The 25,374-nt window shown below is 42.4% G+C and overlaps 1 protein-coding gene and 1 long non-coding RNA gene across 5 annotated transcripts in view; one reads left to right on the forward strand and one right to left on the reverse strand.

Annotated features, from left to right (window-relative positions):
• TGS1 (trimethylguanosine synthase 1) overlaps positions 1–25,374 on the forward strand; it is a 74,416-nt gene that overhangs the window by 27,199 nt on the left and 21,843 nt on the right. For all 4 annotated transcript variants that reach the window (XM_040354214.1, XM_040354215.1, XM_040354216.1 and 1 more), the window contains exons 7-13: positions 1,050–1,164; positions 1,286–1,372; positions 9,429–9,600; positions 12,244–12,661; positions 15,420–15,590; positions 17,640–17,783; positions 24,452–24,668. In XM_040354214.1, the coding sequence (XP_040210148.1) occupies positions 1,050–1,164; positions 1,286–1,372; positions 9,429–9,600; positions 12,244–12,661; positions 15,420–15,590; positions 17,640–17,783; positions 24,452–24,668 (1,324 nt within the window). The remainder of the gene's footprint in view (positions 1–1,049; positions 1,165–1,285; positions 1,373–9,428; positions 9,601–12,243; positions 12,662–15,419; positions 15,591–17,639; positions 17,784–24,451; positions 24,669–25,374) is intronic.
• LOC120941006 lies at positions 18,568–19,467 on the reverse strand. The gene is made up of 3 exons (XR_005749503.1): positions 19,405–19,467; positions 18,971–19,153; positions 18,568–18,879 (listed from the first exon to the last, which is right to left on the reverse strand). It is a non-coding gene; the product is annotated as an uncharacterized LOC120941006 (long non-coding RNA).

Raw genomic sequence — 25,374 nt, forward strand, 5'->3', positions numbered from 1 at the left:
ATAATAAATATCCCCCAAAAACATATATAAACATTTGTTTTCCCCTCAGTTTAGGCCGATACGTATTCTTATACCTATTTTTGGTAAAAAAAATCGCAATAAGCGTTTATCGATTGGTTTGCGCAAAACTTATAGCGTTTACAAAATAGGGGATAGTTTTATTGCATTTTTATTAATTATTTTTTTTTTTTACTACTAATGGCGGCGATCAGCGTTTTTTTTTTTTTTTTTTTTTGTGACTGCGACATCATGGCGGACACTTCGGACAATTTTGACACATTTTTGGGACCATTGTCATTTTCACAGCAAAAAATGCATTTAAATTGCATTGTTTATTGTGAAAATGACAGTTGCAGTTTGTGAGTTAACCACAGGGGGCACTGTAGGAGTTAGGGTTCACCTAGTGTGTGTTTACAACAGTAGGGGGGTGTGGCTGTAGGACTGATGTCATCGATCGAGTCTCCCTATAAAAGGGATCACTCGATCGATGCAGCCGCCACAGTGAAGCACGGGGAAGCCGTGTTTACATACGGCTCTCCCTGTTCTTCAGCTCCAGGGAGCGATCACGATGGGGTGGCTATAAACGAATAGCTGCGCCGTCGTGCCGCATCGCTCCCCACGGGTTACCGACCGCCGCATGTACCGGGGGGGGGGGTCGCGATCGGACCCCCGACCCACGGAAAGGCGGGGACGTACATGTCCATGATAAAGAAATTAGTAATCACATATTTTTATCTAGTCTACATGTGCTTGCACATACTTTATTGTAGCCCAAAGATTCCCTTTTCCCCCTGGGAGACATGACACATGGGAACCTCCGTATGCTCTTGTACAAGGGAATGAGTCCAGTTCATACGATGAGAATCCAGTTTGAATGATGGCATGATGTATCTAGCACACAAACTGAGATTTCTGTCTCCAACTTCATATAAACAAAGCTTGTTTTTTTTTTAGTTTGCTCAGGTGACAGAATGATTGGAAAGAATGGTTTAGTATTCAGTGTGGACTTGGAACCCTTTGAATTATAATGATTTTTTTTTCTAAATTAGTGTCACAACTGAGTCAAGAGAAAACTGTACAGAAAGGGCGAGCAACAATCAGTAGGGATGAGGATGAGGATGAAGATGAACCTCCAGAGTACAAACAAGCAAAAATCAAGAGAAGGTAAGTGTAAGATCTGACCGGCCAGAAATATGGTCTGTAATGTGCTTCCTTTTCATGTGCAGCATGTTTTCACATTTTCTGTGTATTAATAAGTGGATTTTTTGTTCTTTTTTTTTAATAGTCATGAACTGGATGCCGAGGAGAACCCATTGGAGGTGTTTGCTGAGTCTTCCACTATCCTTGGGCTGAAGCATGGCAAAGGACAGAAGTAAGTATGCATTGACAAAGAAAATAAGTGAGTAAGCATATCCAGACAGCTGGTTTTGGTACTTTTAAACTCCAACTAACCTGACAGTCAAATGTCTTTGGAAGCCTTAAAATAAGCACAGATAACCAAAGAAAAAGGTGATATAAAGCAGTTTGATATAGCCACATTAAAGAAGAAATGTTGTAATAAGTGATATTTTTATTTACTATACAGTGGAAAATGTATTATTTTATTCCCTGCAGATTTTGTAAGTTTGCCCACTTACAAAGACATGAAGGGTCTATAATTTTTATTATAGGTTTTTTTTTAAACGATCGAGTCAGAATATCAATCAAAGTCCAAAAAAAACACACAATACAAATGTTATAAATTGAGTTGCAATTCAGTGAGTACAATAAGTATTATCTGATCCCCAAGCAAAACATGACTTGGTACTTGGTGGAGAAACCCTTGTTGGCAAGCACAGAGGTAAGATGTTTCTTGTAGTTAGTGACCAGGTTTGCACACATCTCCGGAGGGATTTTGGTCCTCTCTTCTTTACAGATCTTCTTGGATGTCACTTGGCAACTTGAAAGTTTCAGCTCCCTTCCTAAATTTTCTATAGGATTAAGGTCTGAAGACTGGCTAGGCCAATCCAAGAGCTTTAATGTACTTCTTCTTGAGCCACTACTTTGTTGCCTTGGTGGTATGTTTTGGGTCATTGTCATGTTGGAAGACCCATTCATGGCCCATCTTCAGTGTTCTGGCTGAGGGAAGAAGGTTCTCATCCTAGATTTTACAGTACATGTCCCCGTTCCTTGGCTCCTCAATGAGGCAAAGTCGGCCTGAACCTTTAGCAGAAAAGCAGCTCCAAATGGTGTTCTTGGGGTCATAGTCGGCTTTTTTACTCCTCCAAACATGGCAAGTGAAATTAATGCCATAGAGCTAGGTTTTGGTCTCATCTGACCACAGCACTTTCTCCCAATCCTTCTCTGAATCATTTAGATGTTCATTGGCAAACTTCAGACAGGCCTGTACATGTGCCTTCTTTAGGAGGGGGGACCTTGCGGGCGCTGCAGGATTTCAGTCCATGGCGGCGTATTGTGTTACCAATGATTGATTTAGTGACTGTGGTCCCAACTGCATTGAAAACATTCACAAGCTCCTCCCATGTAGTTCTGGACTGATCCCTCACTTTTCACATGATCATCCTCACCCCATTAGGTGATATCTTGCATGGAGCTCCAGACCGAGGGCAGTTGATGATTATTTTGTATTACTTCCATTTTCAAACAATCACAGCTGTCTCCTTCTCACCAAGCTTCTTGCTGATGGTCTTGAAAGCCCATTCCAGCTTTGTGTGGGTCTACAATCCTGTCCCTGACGTCCTTTGACAGCTGTTTGGTCTTGCCTGTGATGGTGAGGTTTGAATGGAAGAAAGAGATTCTGTGGACAGGTGTCTTATACGCATAATGAGTTGTCATTCGGAGAACCTTCTTAAATAGGAGGTCCAGCCTGGGTAAAAACAAACAAACGCCCCCCTCTTGGACTATACCAGGCCACATGCCCTCAACATGGACCCACCCCATGCTGATGAGGACAAGGGCCTCTTCCCCACAACCCTGGGCGGTGGTTGTGGGGGTCTTATCGAAATCTGGAAGCCCCCTTTAACAGGCCCTAGATCCTGCCCCCCCCCCCCAAATTTTTTTTTTTCTTTATCGTACATCACGGGACACAGAGTCTTAATCATTACTATCTGGGTTATATTCCACCATCAGGTGCTGGACACTGGTGTAATCAATTAGAACAGGAAGTTCCCTCCCTATATAACCCCTCCCATACTGGGAGCACCTCAGTTTTTTCACCAGTGTCTAAGGTGTTGGTCACGAATTAACATGTGCTCTGAGGAGCTCCACTGGAGGGATCCATGCTGGATGTAAAAAGCCTCCATAAAATCCGGATCCGTCCAAGGTGCTTCATAGCCAAAGTGGACGGTACCCGGGCCTCGGTACGAAGAACGAGGTTTTGCCTATAATGCTTCTCTCTGAGAGCTGGACCCTGGGTTCCAGTACATTGGTCGATGTCAAAGACCAAATATTTTTTCTGTTGCCAGGGTGCTATATAGGTCCAGGGGAGAGGTGACCTGCTATGGACCCCAGTCCCTGAAGGTCTGAGACGAAGCCCGCGTTGAGGGGTGAAGGCTGGGCCTCTTGCTTTGCAATACCCTGCAGCGTGGAAAGGTAAGCGGAGGTACCTACGGGACTTGGTCCGACAGTGGGTTCTCCATTGGGGATTATGGGTCTCGCCTATTTTATGCTTCTATGCATGGGCAACTTAACCACAAAGTCTTTTGAGACAGGATGGCTCTGGCACCCATATACCTCCCCTAGTGGGTCCTAGTCCTCCGCTGAAGGGGCTATTGGGTCTTGCCTATAATGCATGTGTGCCTTGGCAAAGAAACCACTATGTCTGTTGAGACAGGATGGCTGTAATACCCATAGATCTCCCATTCAGGAGGTTGGTACCCCTACATGAGTATGTCTTATCTGTTTTCCACGAAGGGCCCTAAGAGGACATGCCGGGTGTTTCGCTTGCCATGCTTTCCAGAAACGGAAGCTCAAGGTTAGCTGATCTAGGGTGCGGCTTACTGCCTCCGCTTCAGGCTCTGCCACAATGGGGGGGGGTCCCTCATAGTCTCTACGGCTCCTTGGGGGATCTCCCTCTCCCCCCGCCTCCACCATTCCCCTACGCGCGCGTGCGTGAGAGGGGCGCGCTTTGAAGGCGGGGGGACGATGTGGTTGCCGCTGGCGCACGTGCGCCGGCTCATGGTGCAGACGCAGGGCGGCCCCTTCAAAAGGCCCAGACGTCAGAGAAGCCAGGGGGACACGGTAGCTTGAGCACGTAAGCACCTTGTGGAAATTGGATACAGATTCATTTAAGACACCTACTCGGCATCTAGCTGTGTTAGCAAGCATTATTTGCTAGACTAAGTTCAGCTGTTGATGCACCAGGGTTAAAGTTCCTCTGCTTTTTGCTTAGGACTCTTTTGTCTCCCCGTAAAAGAGGGTTCAGGGGTAGGAAGGGGTATCACCACCTAAATCTGGTGGCCTTTTTTTATCATGCTTGCATGGTACTATCCTCCCCTGTAGAGACTTAAGATAGCTCACATAATTAGCTATCAGCCCTGTCAGGCGTGAGCCTCCCCCAACATTGCAGCACTCTGCATATGTTTTGTTGCATTGCATGTATAGGTCTATAAGAGGTTAACTGCTATATTCACAGCAGCCTCACAAGCAGAAAACAGGGCGTGTCCCTTTCCCTGCTCTAATTCCTCAAACAAGGGATTGAAAGACCTGAGGATGAAGGTTCACTGTCAGTGAACAGATAACAGGTGTTAATGAGGAGAAAACTATCAGAAGCCCCAAAAGCTCTGGTTGCAGCTGCAGTCTTTTCAGAGATCCAAGCTGCATATAACTTCACTTAGCCTAGACGGCCAGAGCCTCTGTCTCTTTAAAGTCCTCATCCTGGTGTTGGCTTCAGGCTAACCGAATGCACAACAGGGGGTGTGCACATTTTCTGCTGTGCACATGGCTAACGTTGCAGGTTTGCGGAGACGCACATCTGCAGAGCATAACTGCCTCTTTACAGTCCACATGTTTGCATGAAGTACATGAGTTTGGAATGTTCAAATGCATGTGGGGTAAAAACCGGTAACAAAGCATGTTTTATTGTTGATCACATAAAGAGACATGTTATTTTGTTCGTATGATTTTATATGTTCACATAAGGGTGTTTAATCACAGCAAAGTGCCTAAAATCGCATAAAAATGCTTAAGTGCATAAAGATGCGGGATCTCACATGGTTACCTGATAACCCAGGTCCTTGATTACCCAAAGTTATTTAGGTCAAACAGAGAGGCTTGTTTCCACAGGAATGCCTAAAATCGCATGAAAATGCTTAAGTGCATAAAGATGCGGGATCACACATGGTTACCTGATAAACCAGGTCCTTGATTACCCAAGGTTATTTAGGTCACACAGAGAGACTTGTTTCCATAGGCATGTCTAAAATCGCATGGAAATGCTTAAGGGCTTAAGGATGCTACATCACACATGGTTATCTGATAACCCGAGTCCTTGATTATCCAAGGATATTTGGTCGTACGGAGAGGCTTGTTTTATACAGGAGTGCCTGAAATCGCATAAAGATGCGGGATCACACATGGTTACCTGATAACCCGAATCCTTGATTACCCAAGGGTATTTGGTCACACAGAGAGGCGTGTTTCCACAGGAATGCCTAAAATCGCATAAAGATGCTGGAGTGCATAGAAATGCGGAATCACACAGGTTTACCTGACAAACCACAATCCTTGATTACCCAAGGATATTTGGTCACACAGAGAGGCCTTTTTCCACAAAAAGGTCTGAAATCGCATAAAGATGCTGGAGTGCATAAAGATGCGGGTTCACACATTGTTATCTGATCACCCGAGTCCTAGATTACTCAGGCATATTTGGTCACACAGAGAGGTTGTGTCCGCAAAAATGCCAAAAATCGCATTAAAAGGCTTAATTGCAAAAAAAAAAAAAATTGCTGGATCGCACAGTGGTGCTCGATCATACAAGAATCCTTGGTCCCACAAGGGTACTTGTCCGCACAGGAGTGCTTAAGATGCATAGATGTTGGATCGCATGAAAATTTGCTGAATCGCATAAGAATGCATGTTTGCCTAGAGTTTGACTTAAAAGGCATTATAATTAGGTTTCCTTAATTATACAGGATTCCTTGGCCTTACATAGGCGCATACTTGCTTGCAGGATGCTTGTTCATAGCTCACATGCTATATGTATGCGTGTATACAGCACGCCCCCTTTTTTGTGTGCTTGCGGAAAACATATTCTTATGAACTCACGCTTCTATGAACACACGCTTCCATAGAGGCATATGGCTTTAAAGGTTGCCACATGCACATAGGGGGAGCTATTTGCATGTGTGTTTATTTACAAGGCTGCTAGGGCCCGCCTCTAGCAGGGCTAAAGGCCCAGAGTTTAGCAGTAATGTCATTCCGAGGCAAACCCGTGCTGACAGATCAGTCAGTAGCATGGCTGGGCCTAGGGGAGTCCAGCATGATTAATTATCTGGAACTCCTGGGTTGGGATCCCAGTCTAGAGGGAATATGCCGTCTTTATTCAAACACAGTTCCCTATGCTCAGTTTTATTCAAGGCTGATATAAACTTTGCTCTGTCGGCCTGGAACGAGTGGATCCTAACTTAGCATTATCCTAGGAGTCTTGTCCCAGGGATATGCTGGAATTTCAGTTTAGGGTTCTTGACTGAATGATTGGCAGAAGGGAATATCCTTCATACCCGTTACCTGGGAGCAGGTTGCGAGGACTGGGCCTCTAGGGATAGAATCCAGGCCTGGAAGAGACCACGGCACAGGGAAGGTGGTCAAGCTCCTAGGGAGCCTTATCTGCTAGCTTTATAGAGCTACGGATGGAGCATCCGGCTTAAGGACCTGAACGTTTAGGTTACAGGGTTGCTCTGTCTGAATACAATCTGACTATGCCTCTCTAGTGGTTTACTTTGGTTACCAGAGAAGAGCTTGTGCCTTGCCTATTGTCAATTGTCATTTCATGGAATGCTAGATTGGCAGGCGATTTGCTGGAGCCATCAACAATCGGGTCCGGGAGATTGGCCTCTACACCCCGACTTTTTTCTGACCAAATGTCACAGAAACGTTACCCTGCACATAAAGGGTGTTGACGTCCAGGTTCAACAAGAGGTTGAACAACTTTGTGTCAAGGCCAAAGGATCCACCCGCATGCGGGACAGATTTTTTAGTGACCCTGGGGGCCCAGTTGTCGCTGGTTTATGTGTTATCTCCCCCCAGGGCCGCAACCTTCGTGGCTTCCATGCTACATCAGAAGAGAACGGAAGCTGGCTTAATTGCTCCAGCATAGCCCATACAACCTTACTGCGCAGGGACAGCAGAACTGATCGTAGAGGACCCAGGGTCCCTTACAGCTTGTCCAGGCCTGCTTTGCAGGGTTACATCCTGTCTTGCATACATGTGTATTAATGGTCTGGCTGTTATAGCCTGCATTCTTGAGGATCGGGGCGTACAGAATCAGCGGCAGTTACCTTGATTCATACAGGACAGCTGGCCTCCAGGACCAGATATCCTAGGATATGGAAGGCCCATATTCCTGGTGTGAAACCAAGGGGTGGAATCCTTGGTAGTAGGTCCTAGGTAAAATTCTTACCTTTCTACATTGGAAAAGAGATGGAGCTGGCCTTAAGTTCCATCAAGGGTCCGATCTCGGCACACTCTTGATCTGGGCCGTTATACAAGGGGTGACAGGTATAAGTCCGCCAGTTAAGGCGCCCTTGTGCTCGGAGGATTGGATCCAGTATGCTGGCTTACAGAGTCAGCACCTTGGGCTGATGCACCATAAATATTTCCCTTTATCCTTCTAAAGAGGGAATTGGTGTTCTTGGTTGCGGCTGCCTCCGCAAGAGAGTATTGGCAACTTTCTTTGTATAGAGCCATACTTAATTATTTGTACAAGAAGGGTGATGTTAAATACTCACCCAACCTTATTGGCTAGAAGGATCCAGTGTTCACTTGAATTAAGATATTCTTGCCTTCCTTTTCCTTTTTTTCAGGACCTTGATCCGCGGAAGGAGAGGTTATTGCTTTCTCTTAATAAAGATAAGAGCAGTTAAAGATCTATCTGAAGGCTTCAAATATAGAAACCTAACGTTTTGTTGCCAGAAAGCCCCTAGATGGGGCGGGCAGTGTTCAGATCGGCTATTAAAATGGCTATGCTCTCTCTCGTTATAGTAAGAGAGGTCAAGACCTATCTGAAGTGGCTGCTCGGATACGGAAGACTGATGTTGGTGCGCTACCAGGAGGCCCCAGCAAGGGGCAGGCAGCATCTAAATCAACTATTGTCAAATGTTGATTCATCAGGTTATTATTCAGGCTTGTGGTTTATAGAGAGGGCTTCCCCCTGTTTCTTTTTGGGGTACACCCTACCAGGATAGTAAGCACTTCATGCGGGGTGCATTACCAAGCCTTTATGACTCAGATTTGCCAGACCTGCAACTTGGTCGTTTGTGCTTACGTTCACTAAATCCTATCAAGTGAACATAAGACGGCAGGAGGATGCAGCCTTTTTTTGTTGGCACAATATGCGGCAGGCAGCATTAGAATTCCTCGTGTCTGATGGCAGTCTGCATTGTTGGTGTCTCCCTCCCCTCAGTAAGCATTGCTTTAGGACATCCCAGATAGTAATGATTAAGACTCTGTGTCCCGTGATGTACGATAAAGAAAATAGGATTTTTATAACAGCTTACCTGTAAAATCCTTTTCTTGGAGTACATCACGGGACACAGAGTCCCCACCCCTCTTCTTTGGGGATATTGGGACACTTATTGCTTGGGACAAAAACTGAGGTGCTCCCAGTATGGGAGGGGTTATATAGGGAGGGAACTTCCTGTTCTAATTGATTACACCAGTGTCCAGCACCTGATGGTGGAATATAACCCAGATAGTAATGATTAAGACTCTGTGTCCCGTGATGTACTCCAAGAAAAGGATTTTACAGGTAAGCTGTTATAAAAATCCTATTTTTGCCTATAGTTCTGCTTTAAACATAAGCTGCCTGCAGTACAAAAACGTGCTCAGAATAGTGCAAGTAAGTGAGTGAGTTAGGTGGGGGGGGGGGGGTTAGGTGGGGGGGGGGGGGGGGGGTGGGGGCAAAGGGGGTTTTTGAGGAACCTAGGTGTGGCGCAGAGGGGCTGCTTGTAACAATAGTTGTTATAGGTAAAGAAGTGTAGAATCATACCATGCTGGGAGGAAATGATCTATCTTTGGTTGTCTGTAAAGATTTTTTTTTTTATGTACTTCCTAGCCTTGACCTGAGAGAGTGTAAAATATCCTGAAGACTCTGGTAATAAAAGGGCTTATTGTTATAATGTAGTAAGATGATACTCCAAATCGTGCATCATGCTTTGCATCTTTGTATGTTCATTAATTCATATGTGCTGCATGTGTACCTGTTCTAGATACGGGGGAATGCCACACTTCAAACATCGGACTCTGCGCTATCTGGATAAAGGAGTCAAGCACCGCTCTCATTTCCTGGATATGCACCGGCGTGTGAATGTTAAGAACAGCCATATATTTTTTGCAGATGACTCCGACGTGAAATCCACACAAAATAAAACATTAAAAAAGGTATGGCTTTTTCAGGTACAAGAAGCAATGGCCTGACTTTTCTTTATCAAATCCTTGGACCAGTCCTTCTCTGTTTAAACTTCCACAGTAATTGGCCCATTTTATGTACCAAAATGATCAATAAACTGGTAAATCTTAAACAGACTTTTAAACGAAACATGGTGAAAAAAAAAAATCTCCGATTGGCTATCAAAGCCATTCTGTCATTTAATTACCGTATTTATCTTCCTATAGCGCGCACCGGCGTATAGCGTGCCCCCCCCCCCCCCAACATAGAAGGAAAATTTCAGGAAAAAAAAGAAAATACTTAGTTTGAATGCCCCTCGTCGGTGTCTTGCCTGGCGTCCATCGGCGGCCTTGTCCGGTCCGGCGTCCGTCTGCGTCCTTGGTAGTGTCCTCCCCACTTCTCCCGCGCTGTTTTTAAGCCGATCCCCGCGCTGTGTTTGACCCTTGCTGCCAAAATATACCGAGCACAGTACGCTCGGCTCCTCTCGCATAAAGGCGAGGAGGCGGCACAGGGCGTGACAGCGAGCAGAGCCGAGCCTGGCCGAGTGTACTGCGCTCGGTGTATGTCGTCGTCGGCGGCGTTCAAACACAGCGCGGGTATCGGCATATATCGCGCACCCACGATTTTCCCTAGATTTTAAGGGAAAAAAGTGCGCGGTATACGCCGATAAATACGGTATACTGAAAAAAAAAAAAATCATTCAAGCTATTCTGGATCCGCACGTACAATTTCTTTTATTCCCTTTACCCAGGTGAACCTAATTAAAACTCCACAATAGGCCCTACTGGGAAGACGGGTGAAGGGGGAACCGGGACATGTGAGACAGTTAGTTTATTTTATTTTTGCAGCAGCCAGAATCTCAATTGTGAGATCCTAGAAATCTCCCTTAATCCCGTTTGATCTCTTGAAGGTCAAGTTGACATGGATCATGATAAATGAAGGCTTGTCGGCGATTCTACATGACAGATTGGCCGCCTTTGATAAAATCTGGGAATCCTGGATAAGTTATCTTTCAGATTCTTCTTGAGGGGGACTGAAACCTGTGTTCTGGCAGTAGAGGGTGCATTTTTTCTCTTCTCTTTTATTTTTTATTAACATTGTTTTTCTATTACTTCTTTCCATTCTCTTCATCTGTTTTCTTGTCTTTTGTTGTTTTTTTCCATTAAATGTACTACAAGTACATTAGCTTTAGCTGACAAGGGTTGCGTAGTGTGTCGTAGGAGAAAATATGTTCTATAAAGCTGGCGTGACACATACTATAAGCGAATCCCCCAGCAGGGGAGGTGCATTTGCCCCACCTTTCTCCTGGATAGGGGAGTGTAGGTTTACGACATGGTTAATATTTATTGATGTAGCCATATACTTCTCCATAGTCGAATGGAGAGGCTACTTAAAGCGGTGTTCCACCCAAAAAATGGAAATTCCGCTTTTTGGAACCCTCCGGTGTCACATTTGGCACCTTTTCAGGGGGGAGGGGTGTGCAGATACCTGTTTAAGACAGGTATTTGCACTCACTTCTGGACATAGACTCCCGTGGGAGTCACAGACTTCCCGCCCCTGCAACACTTCACTTCCTGATTCCCTCACTGAAGATGGCGGTGGGGGCAGCCCAGAGACAAGCGATTGCTTTAGCCTGAGCTGCCAACATCGCAGGCACGCTGGACAGGTATGTGTCCATTTAAAAAAAAAAAAAATTCGGGTGTACCTCCGCTTTAAAGGGATTCTCTTCTGTTGTAAAGTTATCTCTTGAAGCTAAACGTATTGCACTACAGATTGATATTTGGCCTTTTCAGCCACATGTTTTCTAGTTGCCATTCATACTTTCTTAAAAATACTTAAATTGTAATGAAAAAGAAAAAATATTCCATTATAGTCTACAGTCAATTTAGCTTCCTTGCTACAATATGGGCAATTTTCAAGCATTGTGTGTTCTGTGCAGGGCACCCTCATAAATCCTGCTCATGGGATTGGCTCGGGAGTTTTTGGGTTTTAGAAGGCACAATCTCCCTCTTGACTCCCTCACCTCCCTCTATTTCAGTAAGTTAGTGGAATATACTGGTTTGGTGTTTACAGAACAGAAGCAGGAAAGATTCTGCAATGAAATTTGCTGTGTACATATTCAGAGTGTACAAAACTGACCTCCACAAAAGGAAGGAAAAGTTCCACTTTCAGGCTGGGTTCCCACTAGTCCGGTGCGAATTCCAGCGCCGTTTTCCCTGCGCAGAGAAAAATCAGTTGTTCAGCATTTCACGCCAGTTTTTGATCAGTATCAGGTCAGGTTTACATCAGTATCAGGTCAGGTTTACATCAGGATCAGGTCAGGATTTTATCCTGTTCACAATGGAACACATCTGCAAATCAGATGTGTGCTCATAGAAGATAATAAGCCTGAATTCGCACCTGAGCTGGACCACACTGCCTAGAAAACGCACACTTTTTTGGGCAATGCAGAGTGCGAATGCACCAAAGATATGTGAACCAGCCTCATTCAAATAAATGTATTGTAAAATGTCATGCGAATAGGATGCTGTGTAAGTCACATCCAGTTCGCATAGGTGTGAACCCAGCCTCAACCCTACAGATAATACATGGTCGTTTGAATAAGCAGTTATTTATTTTTGCCATTTATTTGTCAGGTGCAGACATTCCTGAGGAAGGTGGAAGGGCCCTCTGAGAATGAAATGAATGAAGATTTGCCAGAGGTGGAGAATTCTCTCAGTAGTTCTGACTCTGAAGGACTGGACACTTCAAATATTAAATCACCTGCTGACGTACACAAGGAATCTTGCCTCCAAGAAGCTTCTGAGGAACATAGCCATCCTGATATCAATGACATATCTGAATTACAAGGTGCTAAAATGCAGTCTGACCCGCTAGAAGACACCAGGGAAGGCAAAGAGACAACTTGTAAATTGCCTTCTAATGCCATCTGGTGTTCAGAAAATGAAAATTCGGCTCTGCAACAATCAAGGAAAAATGCAGACGCCACAAGACAGCTGGTCTCGCTAGAAATTCCAAACTATCTACAGGTTGAAACAGAAGACACTGGAAATGGTTGGTGGATTTCTTTCTTCAAACCTTTTATTTAATCAGTTCTTTTCTGCTAATTGATTTGGATACCTTAGGCCCCCTGCTACTTATCAGTATTGAGGAGCTAGTAATTTAACCTCCTGGTAATGCTGCTTAACTGTAGGCTTAAACTTTATTCTGGTCAGGGTACTAACAGTATAGAGTTTCTGTGGACATCTTTGCTGATATAAATTCCCTCTGGGTTCTCTCACTGGTATAAGCAATCGTAATGTGGTAAAGATCACTTCCTCAGAGTAGTACAATGTTACTTTGGTAACACTGTATTGCTGTGGTCACAGCGTATTAAAAAATAAAAAAATATCATAATGTTTTTTATTTTTTTTAGTCAGTGTCATCCTGATCACCGTCACACCAGTTATGTGATGACGCTGTACTGCACTGGTGACAGTATGTAAAAAAAAAAAAAACTACAAATTTCTTCAATTTCCCAAAAATTGTGCCAAAAATGAAAACTTCAGAAAACTTGCCATGTTTCATACTAAATACCCCAGACTGTCTACTTTCCCAAAGGGGTCATTTGGGGATATTTGTACTGTCCTGGCATTTTCGACATTCAAGAAATTAGAGAAATGTCAGTACATCAGGATTGATCACTTTTCAAATATATATTGGGGAAAATAATTATTTGATCCCCTGCAGACATAAACCCATATATCTTTATAGCCTTATCGTTGGTTTACAGCTCAGATTTTTCATTTAAGACTACTCATATAAACTAGGAAATGAAAAATAAGAGAAAAAAAATAAAAATCCATATATAGTTTCTTTGTGCTGTCAAGTGGTCCTCGTAAGATAGTATTTGCCCCATATTAAGGCAAAACGAGAGAATAGAAAGGGTATAGAGAGGAAAAGGGGGGAAAAAAAAGAGAAGAAACAACATGAATTCTTACACACATAGATACCTACCTACACGTACATTTCTAACTTTATATTTTTGGGAAGATTTTGTAAGTTTGCCCACTTACAAAGTCATAGGTGTACTTTAAACAATAGACAGACTATCAAAAATCGAGAAATACATAATACAAATGTTATAAATTGAGTTGCAATTCAGTGAGTAAAATAAGTATTATATGATCCCTAAACAAAACATGACTAGGTACTTGGTGGAGAAACCCTTGTTGGCAAGCGCAGAGGTAAGATGTTTCTTGTAGTTGGTTACCAGGTCTTCACACATCTCTGGAGGGATTTTGGTCCACTCTTCTTTACAGATCTTCTCTAAATCCTTTAAGGTTTCTTGGCAACTTGGAGTTTCAGCTCCCTCCATACATTTTCTATAGGATTAGGGTTTTCAGACTGGCTAGGCCACTCTATGACCTTAATGAGCTTCTTCTTGAGCCACTCCTTTGTTGCCTTGGCGGAATGTTTCGGGTTATTGTCATGCTGGAAGATCCATCCATGACCCATCTTCAGTGTTCTAGCTGAGGGAAGAAGGTTCTCATCTGACATTTTACAATACATGGCCCCCGTCCGTTGGCCCCACAATGCGAAAGTCAGCCTGTACCCTAAGCAGAGAAATCACCCCAAAGCATAATTATTCCACCTCTGTGCTTGACTGTAGGGATGGCATTCTTTGGTTAAAGTCAGCATTTTTCTTCCTCCAAACGCGGCGAGTAGAGTTAATGCCAAAGAGCCCAATTTTGGTCTCATTTTACCACAGCACTTTCTCCCAATCTCTCTCTGAATCATTAAGATGTTCATTGGGAAATTTCAGACGGGCCTGTACATGTGCCTTCTTGAGGGAGGGGGACCTTTCAGGCGCTGCAGAATTTCAATCCATGGCGGCGTATTGTGTTACCAATGGTTTGTTTGGTGACTGTGGTCCCAACTTCATTAAAAACATTCACAAGCTCCTCTCGTGTAGCTCTGGGTTGATCCCTCACTTTTCATGATTATCCTTACCCCATGAGGCAAAATCCTGAATGGAGCTTCAGACCGAGGGCGATTGATGGTTATTTAGTATTTCTTCCATTTGCGAATAATCACTCCAACAGTTTTTCTCCTTCTCAACAAGCTTATTGCTGATGGTCTTGCAGGCTATTCCAGCCTTGTGCAGGTCTACAATCTCTTTTCCTGATGTCCTTTGACAGCTCTTTGGTGTTGCCTGTGATGGTGAGGTTTGAATGGAAGAAAGAGATTTTGTGGACAGGTGTCTTTTTAACCATTTATTCAGCCGCCAGCCGGGGTTAAAAGTGGACGAAAAGCGCTGCTAACGCCCTACCCGCCCCAGTGTGAAAGTAGCTTTATAATTGGAAACAAAGCTTCCAATTCACACATCGCTTGTAAAAGTTTTCTTGTATGTCACTAGCAAACGTATCAAAAAGCAATGTCTGTTGCAATGGGGTGATAGAAGTACAGGGAAATTTCACATTGTTTCTTGTCTGTAAGAGACGTTTCCACCATGTATGACCACCCTAAAGTAATGTAATATTAAATATTTTTTTTCTATATTCTTATTGATTTTTTTTCCAACAAACATAAAAAGACATCTAAATGCAAAACAAACCACATCCAAAAAAATACCTAAACTTTACAAATTTAAAATAGTACACATTTTAATCTTCTCTGATCCATAAATGAATATATAATGAAACATAGCTACAGATTGATATTGAACCCAAAAATACTTGTGTGTAAATACAGTTGGCGTATTTTATATAGATGTACTGTATATAGAAATGTATAAAATTGCCTAAAGTGTGTAACCAACTGTGTTTTATAGATTCTCGGGTGACTTCTACAGACAGGAGCAATAAAAAGAAGAAGAAAAAAAGTAAAAAGAAAATGTCTTTACTGCCACCAGAAATTGCTGCTGATCCACACCTTGCCAAATACTGGGCCCAGCGCTACAGACTCTTCTCTCGCTTTGATGAAGGAATAAAACTGGATGAAGGTAAAGTGTGACAGCAATACTACTACATAATACATAATCTGCCTCTGTGTGTGGGCAAAAAAACAGGTTAGGTGGGATCACCCATGTGCTAAATCCACATTTCAGCCAAAGCCCCATATATTGTAAGAACATTAGACAGCAGCTTGAAAAAACAAAAAAAATATATAGAAATATATTGTGGTTGTTTAGTAGAACTATAGGTAGCAGTAACTTCAGTGTGGAGGAATATGCAACCTTGCCAAAGTTTTGTTCATGCTGGGTAAATATATATTGAATTTCTAGTACATAGGAAAAAGCAAGCAAGCCAATTGTTAGCCGGAAAATGCACAAACCAAGCTAATTAACTTGGCCTGAGCAAGTTTAAAAAGAATACATGTTGTTAACACATTCTTGTTTGCATGTTCTTAATACTGTGCTTAATTACTGTATTTGCCAATGACAGGAAAAAAATTATGCTGACAGCAAATTATTATTCTGTATTTCGTATAGTTTATCCAGGGCAACCCCTTTTTTGTATTTATTAAAGTCTTACTGTGTAATTTCAAATAATGAATACAAATGGGTTTAGTTTTCTATGGATGACATTATTTTTAATAAAAATGACCTCCAGGTATGATCTTTATTGAATTTTTACAATTGTCCAGCTTGGGCTAATGTATGTATGCATATCTCATAGCTGAGGGGCCACTGGAGTAGCTGACAATCACGGTAGTAGTTGGGGGGTGTCAGTTGTTTGCACTGCCACCATTCACAGAACGTATTTTTTTCAGTGAATAAGTGGAGAGGAGGGGTGGTGATGGTGCAATTACTTTCCAGATTATATGATATCTAAAAAAAATATATTCTATCTACCGTATTTACTCAAGTATAAGCCAAGTTTTTCAGCACATTTTTTGGTACTGAAAATGCCCCCCTCGGCATATACTCGAGTCACCTTTTTGCACCTGATCTCAACGGCTTTGGGACCCGGTACCCCTGGACCCCAAACGTGGCACACATATAGCCCCACTCTTCCTCTACAAGTGTGCAAAGTTTGTTGTCTGGGGGACTTATTGCTGGGGAGCACCGATTTTTCAAAGTCGGGCAACCCTTCCATAGGCTCCCATGTTAAACCCGAATTTCTCAAGTAACTTTGGGGACCCGGTACCGGCCGTAGGTCCCCTGGACCCGGAACTTGGCACACATGTAGCCCCAGTTCTCCTCTACAAAGTTTGCTGTCTGGGGGACCGACGGCCAGGGAGCACCGATTTTTCAAAGCCGGGCACCCCTTTTATATACTCCCATGTTAAACGCAAGTCTAGTCATGGGCACAGTGAGGCATGCAGATGGATACCCTAGGCTTATACTCGAGTCAATACATTTTCCCATTTTTTTGTGGTAAAATTAGGTGCCTCGGCTTATATTCAGGTCGGCTTATACTCGAGTATATACGGTATGTATCTAAATTTATGTGTCTCTCAATGGACAAGAAGCAGAATATGATGTTTTTACTTAATGTGAAAACCTTTTCCTGGAGTCTATTGAGAGACACGGGTCCCACCCCTCAATTTTTCTCTTCATTCCCATGGTATTGCTAAGGTATAATGGGTAGAGGTATGGGTACTGGCTTACAATTTTTCTTTTTGCCAATGACCATTCTTCCTGTAGCTGAAGGTATAACCCAGCTGTATCTAAATTTCTGTGTCCCTCAATGGACTCCAAGAAAATAATTTATCAGTAAGTACAAAAATCCTATTTATTATATTAAAATCCTTTTCTTGAAGTCCATTTAGGGACACAGGTCACACTCTCTATGTTTATGATCCAGATCTCCGTACTGCTGTTGATACAAAACTGAGGCATACTAGTAGTGGGAGGAGATATTTTTTTGCTCAAGGCAAAAAATGTTTTACAAATATCCTATTATTATTTTCCAATTCATTTTTAAAGCAGTCATGTCCCTGAAACATAAAAGCTGTAATCCAGTATTTATTATTTTGCGTAGGTTATTAAGCCACAGGCCATTGACATACCACACGGTATAATACAATTCCTTTTCTATACTTGTAGAAGGCTGGTTTTCGGTAACCCCAGAGAAGATTGCAGAGCACATCGCACAGCGGGTCCGCCAGTGCATTAACAATGCTGTTGTAGTGGACGCTTTCTGCGGCGTGGGTGGAAATGCCATCCAATTTGCTTTAGCAGGCATGAGAGGTAAGCCTTAATTAGCGTTTAAAACATAGTATTTTAACATTGTACAGTTCAGTTAATGCTGCTTTTCAACCTAAGATTAACAAATCTGTGTGGATGATCCAGCCAGTTCAGTTCAGGAGCTTGCAGCTAATATGAACAATTAGGGGAATGTGCTTTCAATGATAAGATGAAAGGGCTCAAATACAGTTAATTTTTTTATTTTAATTTTTTTGGCATGCATTTATTACCAGTCTTCTGACATTTTTCTTTGTTTATTGGTCAACTATAGCAACCAGCGTTGTTATATATATATATATATATATATATATATATATATATATATAATTTTTTTAGCTAGTTTTAGTCATCGAATTCCTGTTGAAATTTTCGTTTGGTTCTTGGTGTCAAGTCTATTGCAACCCAGGAGAGTATAGCAGTACTTACATAACATACAGTTATGAAAGGCCTTAGTATGAGCATAGGAGGACAAAAATATTGGTGTATAAAGAGGCACAAAGAAGTAGTTTCCTTGCTTCCATGGTACTTTTTTTGTTTTTATTGGCCAGTGTGAACCAGGAAATCTGGAGAAATTACAGGATGATGCACAAAATACATATGTTCTAATACAAAGTGGGCGGGGGGAGGGTTGGTTGGGACTTTAAATGAGGTAATGGGTCAATTACCTCCATCCCTAATTAGGTATAGAAAAGAGAAACAAATGCGGGACTTTAAATGAAGCATGTGCGGGAAACTGTTTGCAATAAATGGGGGGAATGAATCAAAGATAATAAATCTGGAATAGGTTTAAATATTTTATTACTTTCACATAATGCACCGTCCATGACTATATTGCACTATTGAAGAAATAGATAAACATATATGTTTCACAGATTAGTTGGGGGACAAGGTACGTGGGCAGTGACCCAAATATATAAATGCAATGAGTACAGCGAGCTGTACTATATTATTGAGACATAAAATAGATATCACATATTAAAATGGAAATTACATCGCATGACACTGCAGTGATAATACATTAATGCATGAGGTATAGAGCTCTACGCGTTTCGCGACTGTTGGTCGCTCATCAGGAGCAGGCATGCATTACATTGGTTATCTGGAACGACATAAGCACATAGCTGGTTAAACGGGGCATCCAACATTGGTGGGGGCTGAGGACTCATCAAGAAGCCCCAGATGGTACTCACCAGGTTGCCGATTGCCGCCGGCACTAGAGTGAAGCTCCGGATGGACCCCAGGATTGGGGTGGTCACTGCCGGGGACTAGGGCTGGAGAATGAGGGGTGCAGGGCCCGTCAGGAGAGCGCACCCAGGTGGCACAGGCATGAGGCATGGTGTATTGAATGCACTGTGGTCGGTAAGGAATGATGGCTGTATTGGAAATAAATGAAGAATGTATTATGTTTGAATGGGATATGGAGATATGATGAAAAGGAAAAGGGGGGAAGGGGGGAGGAAAACAAGCAAAGGAGAAGGAAAAGAGAAAAAAGAAAAGGAAAGAGAAAAAAAGGAGAAAAAAGGGGGATGGGGAAGAAAGACAAGGAGAAATGGGAATATAAAGATAGTAAAGTGAGGTGAAGGTACTGGGTGTGGTGAGGTATAGGAGAGAGGAAGAGGATCACCTGTGAGTTCCGAGTGTGCTGCATGGAGTGATGACATGTGAAGAGCCAAATGCCTGTACCTGCCATAGGATACACCCTCTTATAGGGACCACCCCCCCCAATGTTACCCGCCCAGAGACACGCATACGAGCACATAAAAAATCTGTGTCCATACCTATAGAAAGGCCTTAAATCAGAGGTCTCCAAACATTCTAAACAAACGGCCAGTTTACTGCCCTTCATAATTTAGTGGGCTGAGCACTGCCCAGTCTGAGTAAACGATTCCCCATCTTTGGTATCAGGGGGAGAAATGGTGCCCCAACATTGGTGTCAGTGGGAGGAATTATGGCTCATCAATGGCAGGAATAATGCACCTAAAGGGCCAGATAAAGGCAAGCAAAGGGCCACAGTTTGGAGACCACTGCCTTAAACTATTAGAACACATACAGGCCAATAATGGCAATGAATGATTTTCCAAGCAATTCAAACAAGAGAAAACGGCAGCTTTAGAGGGCTAGTAAAGAACTGTCCAGACTGCTGTAAAAAGCAAAAAGACTGCCAAATAGGATTTTTTTTTAATGATGACCTGATGTTCAAGTGTTTTGACTGTTGATTAGTGATAATTGGCACATTACCATTGTCATTCTTTACTCAATAAGGGCATCATGTCGCTCAATTTCATGCCATGACTCAGGCCCCGTACACACCATAGAATCCATCCGCAGATAAATCCCAGCAAATGGGTTTCAGCGGATAGATCCTATGGTGTGTACACGCCAGCGGATCTTTTTCCGCGGATAAATCTCCCCTGGGATGGATTCCAGCAGATCGGATATTTGCTGACATGCACAACAAATCCATCTGCTGGAATCCATCCCAACGGATGGATCCGCTGGTCTGTACAGACTCACCGAATCCATCCGTCCGAAGGGATCCCCCTCATGCGTCGTAATGAATTGACGCATGCGTGGAATTCCTTATATGACAGCGTCGCGCACGTCGCCGCGTCATAATCGCGGCGACGGCGCGACACGTCATCGCCAGAGGATTTCGGCGCGGATTTCAATGCGATGGTGTGTACACTCCATCGCATGAAAATCTGCCGAAATCCACGAGAGGATTTATCCGCGGAAATGGTCCGCTGGACCGTATTCGCGGATAAATTATATCGTGTGTATGGGGCCTCAGTCTGTGGATTATTTGATATCTTCTCTCCATTCTTGAAAGTAACCCCAAAATATGGCAAACTGGGAACTATTGATCATTGGAGGGAAAGGGAGATTTTGATACCTAGCCATTCAAAGAGGGTTATTTTGGTTACCAGGTGTAAAATAAAGGCCATTGAGTCTATTAATCTAACACCAAACTAAGATAAGGTGTGCAAGTCTCTGGATTTTTTTGCTGAAAAATGAATTGTAGGAGGAGTGGAGTTAACATTTCCCTATGTTTGTTTTTTCTCCAGGCAGTGCAGCGAGATTTTGCATTTGTTTTGGCAGAAGGCTTTAGTATTGCAATTTAAATGTAAACCTGTAATAATAAAGAGGCTAAACTGGAATGTAATGTAGGCACACATCTGTCAGCAGATGTGCCACATATTATACAAATATGACTTCAGCTAGATTGCTCCTTGCTCCTCTCTATTGGTGAGCCATGTGAGTTGCCTTACTGCCCATGAAGGAGAAAGAAGTCCAAATCTCTTATTCGAAATCCACATTTACATTTTATAGCAGACTTTCTCATCCTTTTCAACACAGAGGAACCCTTGAAATTTACTTTCTGGTCTCAGTGCTAAAAATGACATATCTACAAATCATGATACATTATTGTGATGGTCAGTGGGAAGAATGCTCTTTAGGCCCGGTTCACACTGATGCAAAACCTTCTAAATTCGCAAGTCATCCATAAAGTCCTTGTTTACATACGTGCGTTGCGATTCCTCTACAAATTCGATGCGTTGCGATTCCTCTATAAATGCGATGCGATAAACAAAGGGTCTTGTGCGAGTTTACAGCGTTGTGTTGCGAATTTAATCTCCTTAGACATCAATGTAAATCGTTCTAGAATTGGATTGATGGTTCACATATGTGCGAATTCCACCACACTACTCTCCACAATAAACAGGATTTTTTTTTTTTTTACATTGATTCCATTAGCCAGAATCAATCGCAGAATGTCCAACTCCTGAAATTTGCGGTAAATTCGCACCTCACACAGGACAAAAAAACGAAACAAATTTGCAGCGCAGCAGTGTGAACCAAGCCTTTTTAGGGTTTCTACAAAGCGAAGTTTTTCAGCCTCTAGAAAAAACAAAGTTTTTTTCCAACGTCATCATTAAAACGACGTTGCCCACACACGATAGTGAAAAAAAAATGCTCTAGCAAAGCGCGGTGACGTACAACACGTACGACGGCACTATAATGGGGAAGTTCTATGCGGTTGACGCCACCCTTGGGGCTGCTTTTGCTGATTTCATGTTTGTAAAAGGCGATTCGCGATTTTCTGTCTGTTACAGCGTGATGAATGTGCTTACTCCATTACGAATAGTAATTTTACCAGAACGAGTGCTCCCGTCTCATAACTTGCTTCTGCTTTTGCGGGTTTTTCACGTCGTTAAAGCCCACACACAATAATTTTTTACAACCCGAAAAACAACATTGTTTAAAACGTTGTTAAAAAATAGAGCATGTTCGATTTTTATTTTTTTTTGTCGTTTTTCAGAACCCGAAAAATGTTTTGAAGCCCACACACGATCATTTTAAATGACATTTTTAAAAAACTTTCTTTTTTACAACCCGAAAAATGATCGTGTGTACGCAGCATTACACTTGTGAAGATCATTGGTGTCAGCGGCAACTTATCTGAAAGGCAACAATTTGTAATTTGCTCAAGAAACCCCTAGCAACCTTTGGAGAAACCCTGGTTGAGAAACCCTGTTGTAGAGCGACATCTGCCGATATGGGCAGTCACCTCTAGTTGGCAGTTACATTACTAGTTCAGTAGATATAGAGGTTTATTTTATGTGTCTCTTTATTCCATTTTAAAGCATGTACTGGAGGGTTTAAAAGGATACATTCTCAAGAGATTAGTCATTTTTATTTTTGGTTGCACTGGTTTTAAAAAGTGTTAAGTTTAATGATAACATTTTGCATCCTTTCCAAATCTCATTGCATATAGAAAGAACATACATACACATTTTGCATCATAAGGCAAACTTGTGTGCACCCGTTAAGGCCTTTTATAGAAAAAAGTTAGTGTTTGTCAAGGCTTAGGGTTTTTCAGATTTAATGCGTTCCATATAGGGCTGCAACTAACGATTATTTTCATAATCGATTAGTTGGCCGATAATTGTTTCGATTAATCAGATAATAGCCCAATTTGTTAATGGGCAGATTACAAAACACAAATTGCCACAAAAACACATGACATGCTTTTCTGCAGCTTCTCCATTAAAGTATATTGAACAAAAAAAAAAAAAAATAGCACCGTTTTGCGTTAAAAAGTCCTTGCCCTTTCCAAATACGCAGCAGCTGAAAAAAAATCATGGATGTGAACGTGTCCCATAGGAAAACATGTAAATGAACTGTAGTGTGTTTCTGCGAAAAGCACAAAAAAACAGAGGTGTGACCCAGGCCTGAGATGTTTAGTAACATAATGGGGTTAAAAAAAGTACAAAAGGAGCAAATAATCGCTACTGTAAGGGGTTCATTGTTTTACTGTGGGACAGTGAAAGTAATATTTACAGTAGCGATTTGCTTTTTTGTGCTATAAAGCAGTGGTCATCAACCCTGTCCTGCAGGGCCCACTAACAGGCCAGGTTTGCAAGATAACTGAAATACATCACAGCTGATATCACAGTGATTGCAGTATTCTAGACTGCATCTCCCCAAGGTAATACATAAAACCTGGCCTGTTAGTGGGCCCTGCAGGACAGGGTTGATGACCACTGCTATAAAGGGCTAATTTTAGTTTTTTTAACCCCATTATGTTACTGGCCGATTAATCGATTAGTTGTTTCGGCCCTAGTTCCATGCATTACTATCACTAACAGTGTTAACCACAACAGTAAAACAGTCTGTATATGCAGTAAAGCATGTTTGTTATACTTACTGTGGAACCCAAGAGGTTCATCCTCTGTGTTAAAAGGATGTTTGATCCTGTCTTCTCTAATCCTCCCCTTCTCCCACTGTCCCCAATCTATCTTTTGACAGTACAGAGCCTTGGGGGCACTCTGCCCATGCTCAGTGTGTTGTGTATTGCTAGACAGTTTTCCTTTTTTCTTTCTTTTTTTTTTGGAGAGTGTGCATGTGATCGGCACAGTGCCAATCAGCACTGTCCATACAGAGGGACAGGGCTCCTGCAGTCTAATAGGACAGTCAGAAGAGAATGAAAACTCCTCCTACAAGCTTTAACCAGTGCTCGGCCAGACACTGATAGAAGTCAAGACTGCTGATGAGAAAGGGTATTTAGCAGTTTACATTTATAAAAAAAAATCATGTACTGTGGGGGACCAGATATAGTGACTGCAGGGTCCTGGGTCAAGTAACACTTTAAGGTAAAAAACCTTCTGTGTTGCATGTGTCCCCCTAGCCCCCCGTATCCTTACCCGATCCAGCAATGTGCACGAAAGCAGAGGCTCTTCCTCCTCACTGCACATGCGTTGGCGCCCACTGCTGTCACTTAGATTCTGTGATGAGCGGGGCCAAGCCACCCTGTCTGTGTCAATGGAAGAGGCTTCCTATGTGGGCACTCGCCGAACAGGAGAAGCCAGAAGCGCCAGTGGGGGACAATAGAAGAGGCGAAATGGGTCTGATCTTTGCAACACCATGGCACAGAGCAGGTAAGTATAAAACGTTTGTTTTATTTTAAAGGAAAAAAACCCAAAGGTTTAATTTTACCTTAAGAATAGCCAGAGTATAACATTTCCAAGTAGGAGCACACATGCATTTTATTTTAAAACAAGCATACTAATTCAGCCTGTGCTTGTAAATGGTACATTGAACTTCTGTACAATATGTAGCTAATATGCTGTTTATATTACCACTATAATATTCTTTTGTCTTTTCTCTAGTAATCGCTGTAGATATTGACCCTGTAAAATTGGATCTGGCTTACAACAATGCCCAGGTGTATGGAGTAGAAGATCAGATCGAGTTCATTCGTGCAGATTACATGTGTGTTGCTGCTGACTTGAAGGCAGATGTTGTTTTCCTCAGCCCACCATGGGGAGGTCCTGACTATGTCAGCGCTGATATTTTTGACATCAAGACCATGATGAATCTTGATGGATATCCTTTACAGAATGTCTTTATATTCTAAATATAAATTTACTGTCACACTCCGAAACCATTATATTAGATACCCTTATCTAGTACCAGATAAGCCAGAGATTTTCTCTTCATGGATTCAGCAAGGTGATGGAAATTTTAGGGTGCTACAAAACGAACACATTTAATTTAAGTATGTACAAACGTAAAAAAAACATAAGTCGGGTTTACTAAGATATATTTAACCAGCTCCAGCCTGGCCTATAGACAAATAATGGCCAGGCAGGACATACGTTGTTCCGGGTGTACATCATTTGATGTCCTCCCAGAACTCGCCTCGTGGATGAGTGACCAGTGTACTGGCTGCTGTCGATACCATGTGATCGTTTTGACCAATCACAGCTGATCACATGGCAATTGTACACAACAAAATGGCTTTGATTTATGCCATTCATTGTGTACAATTATGTTGAGCTCTGGGATTGGTCACAGTTGATCACATGGTACAGAAAGGCTAATCAGCCCACCTGTACTATGTTATTAGCTGTGGCCAAGCACAGCTAATCACAATAGTAAACACAGAATGAATTAATTTATTCAATATAAATGGTTGCTTAAGTGAAATTCACTGCTATAAGCCATTATAATGTGTAAAAAAAAAAAAGCTTGAACACTTCCCCAGAGTAGTACAGTGTTGCTATGGTAACAATGTATTTCTCTGGTCACT

This window comes from Rana temporaria, chromosome 5, assembly GCF_905171775.1.
Source record: "Rana temporaria chromosome 5, aRanTem1.1, whole genome shotgun sequence".
In the NCBI taxonomy this organism is placed as follows: domain Eukaryota; kingdom Metazoa; phylum Chordata; class Amphibia; order Anura; family Ranidae; genus Rana; species Rana temporaria.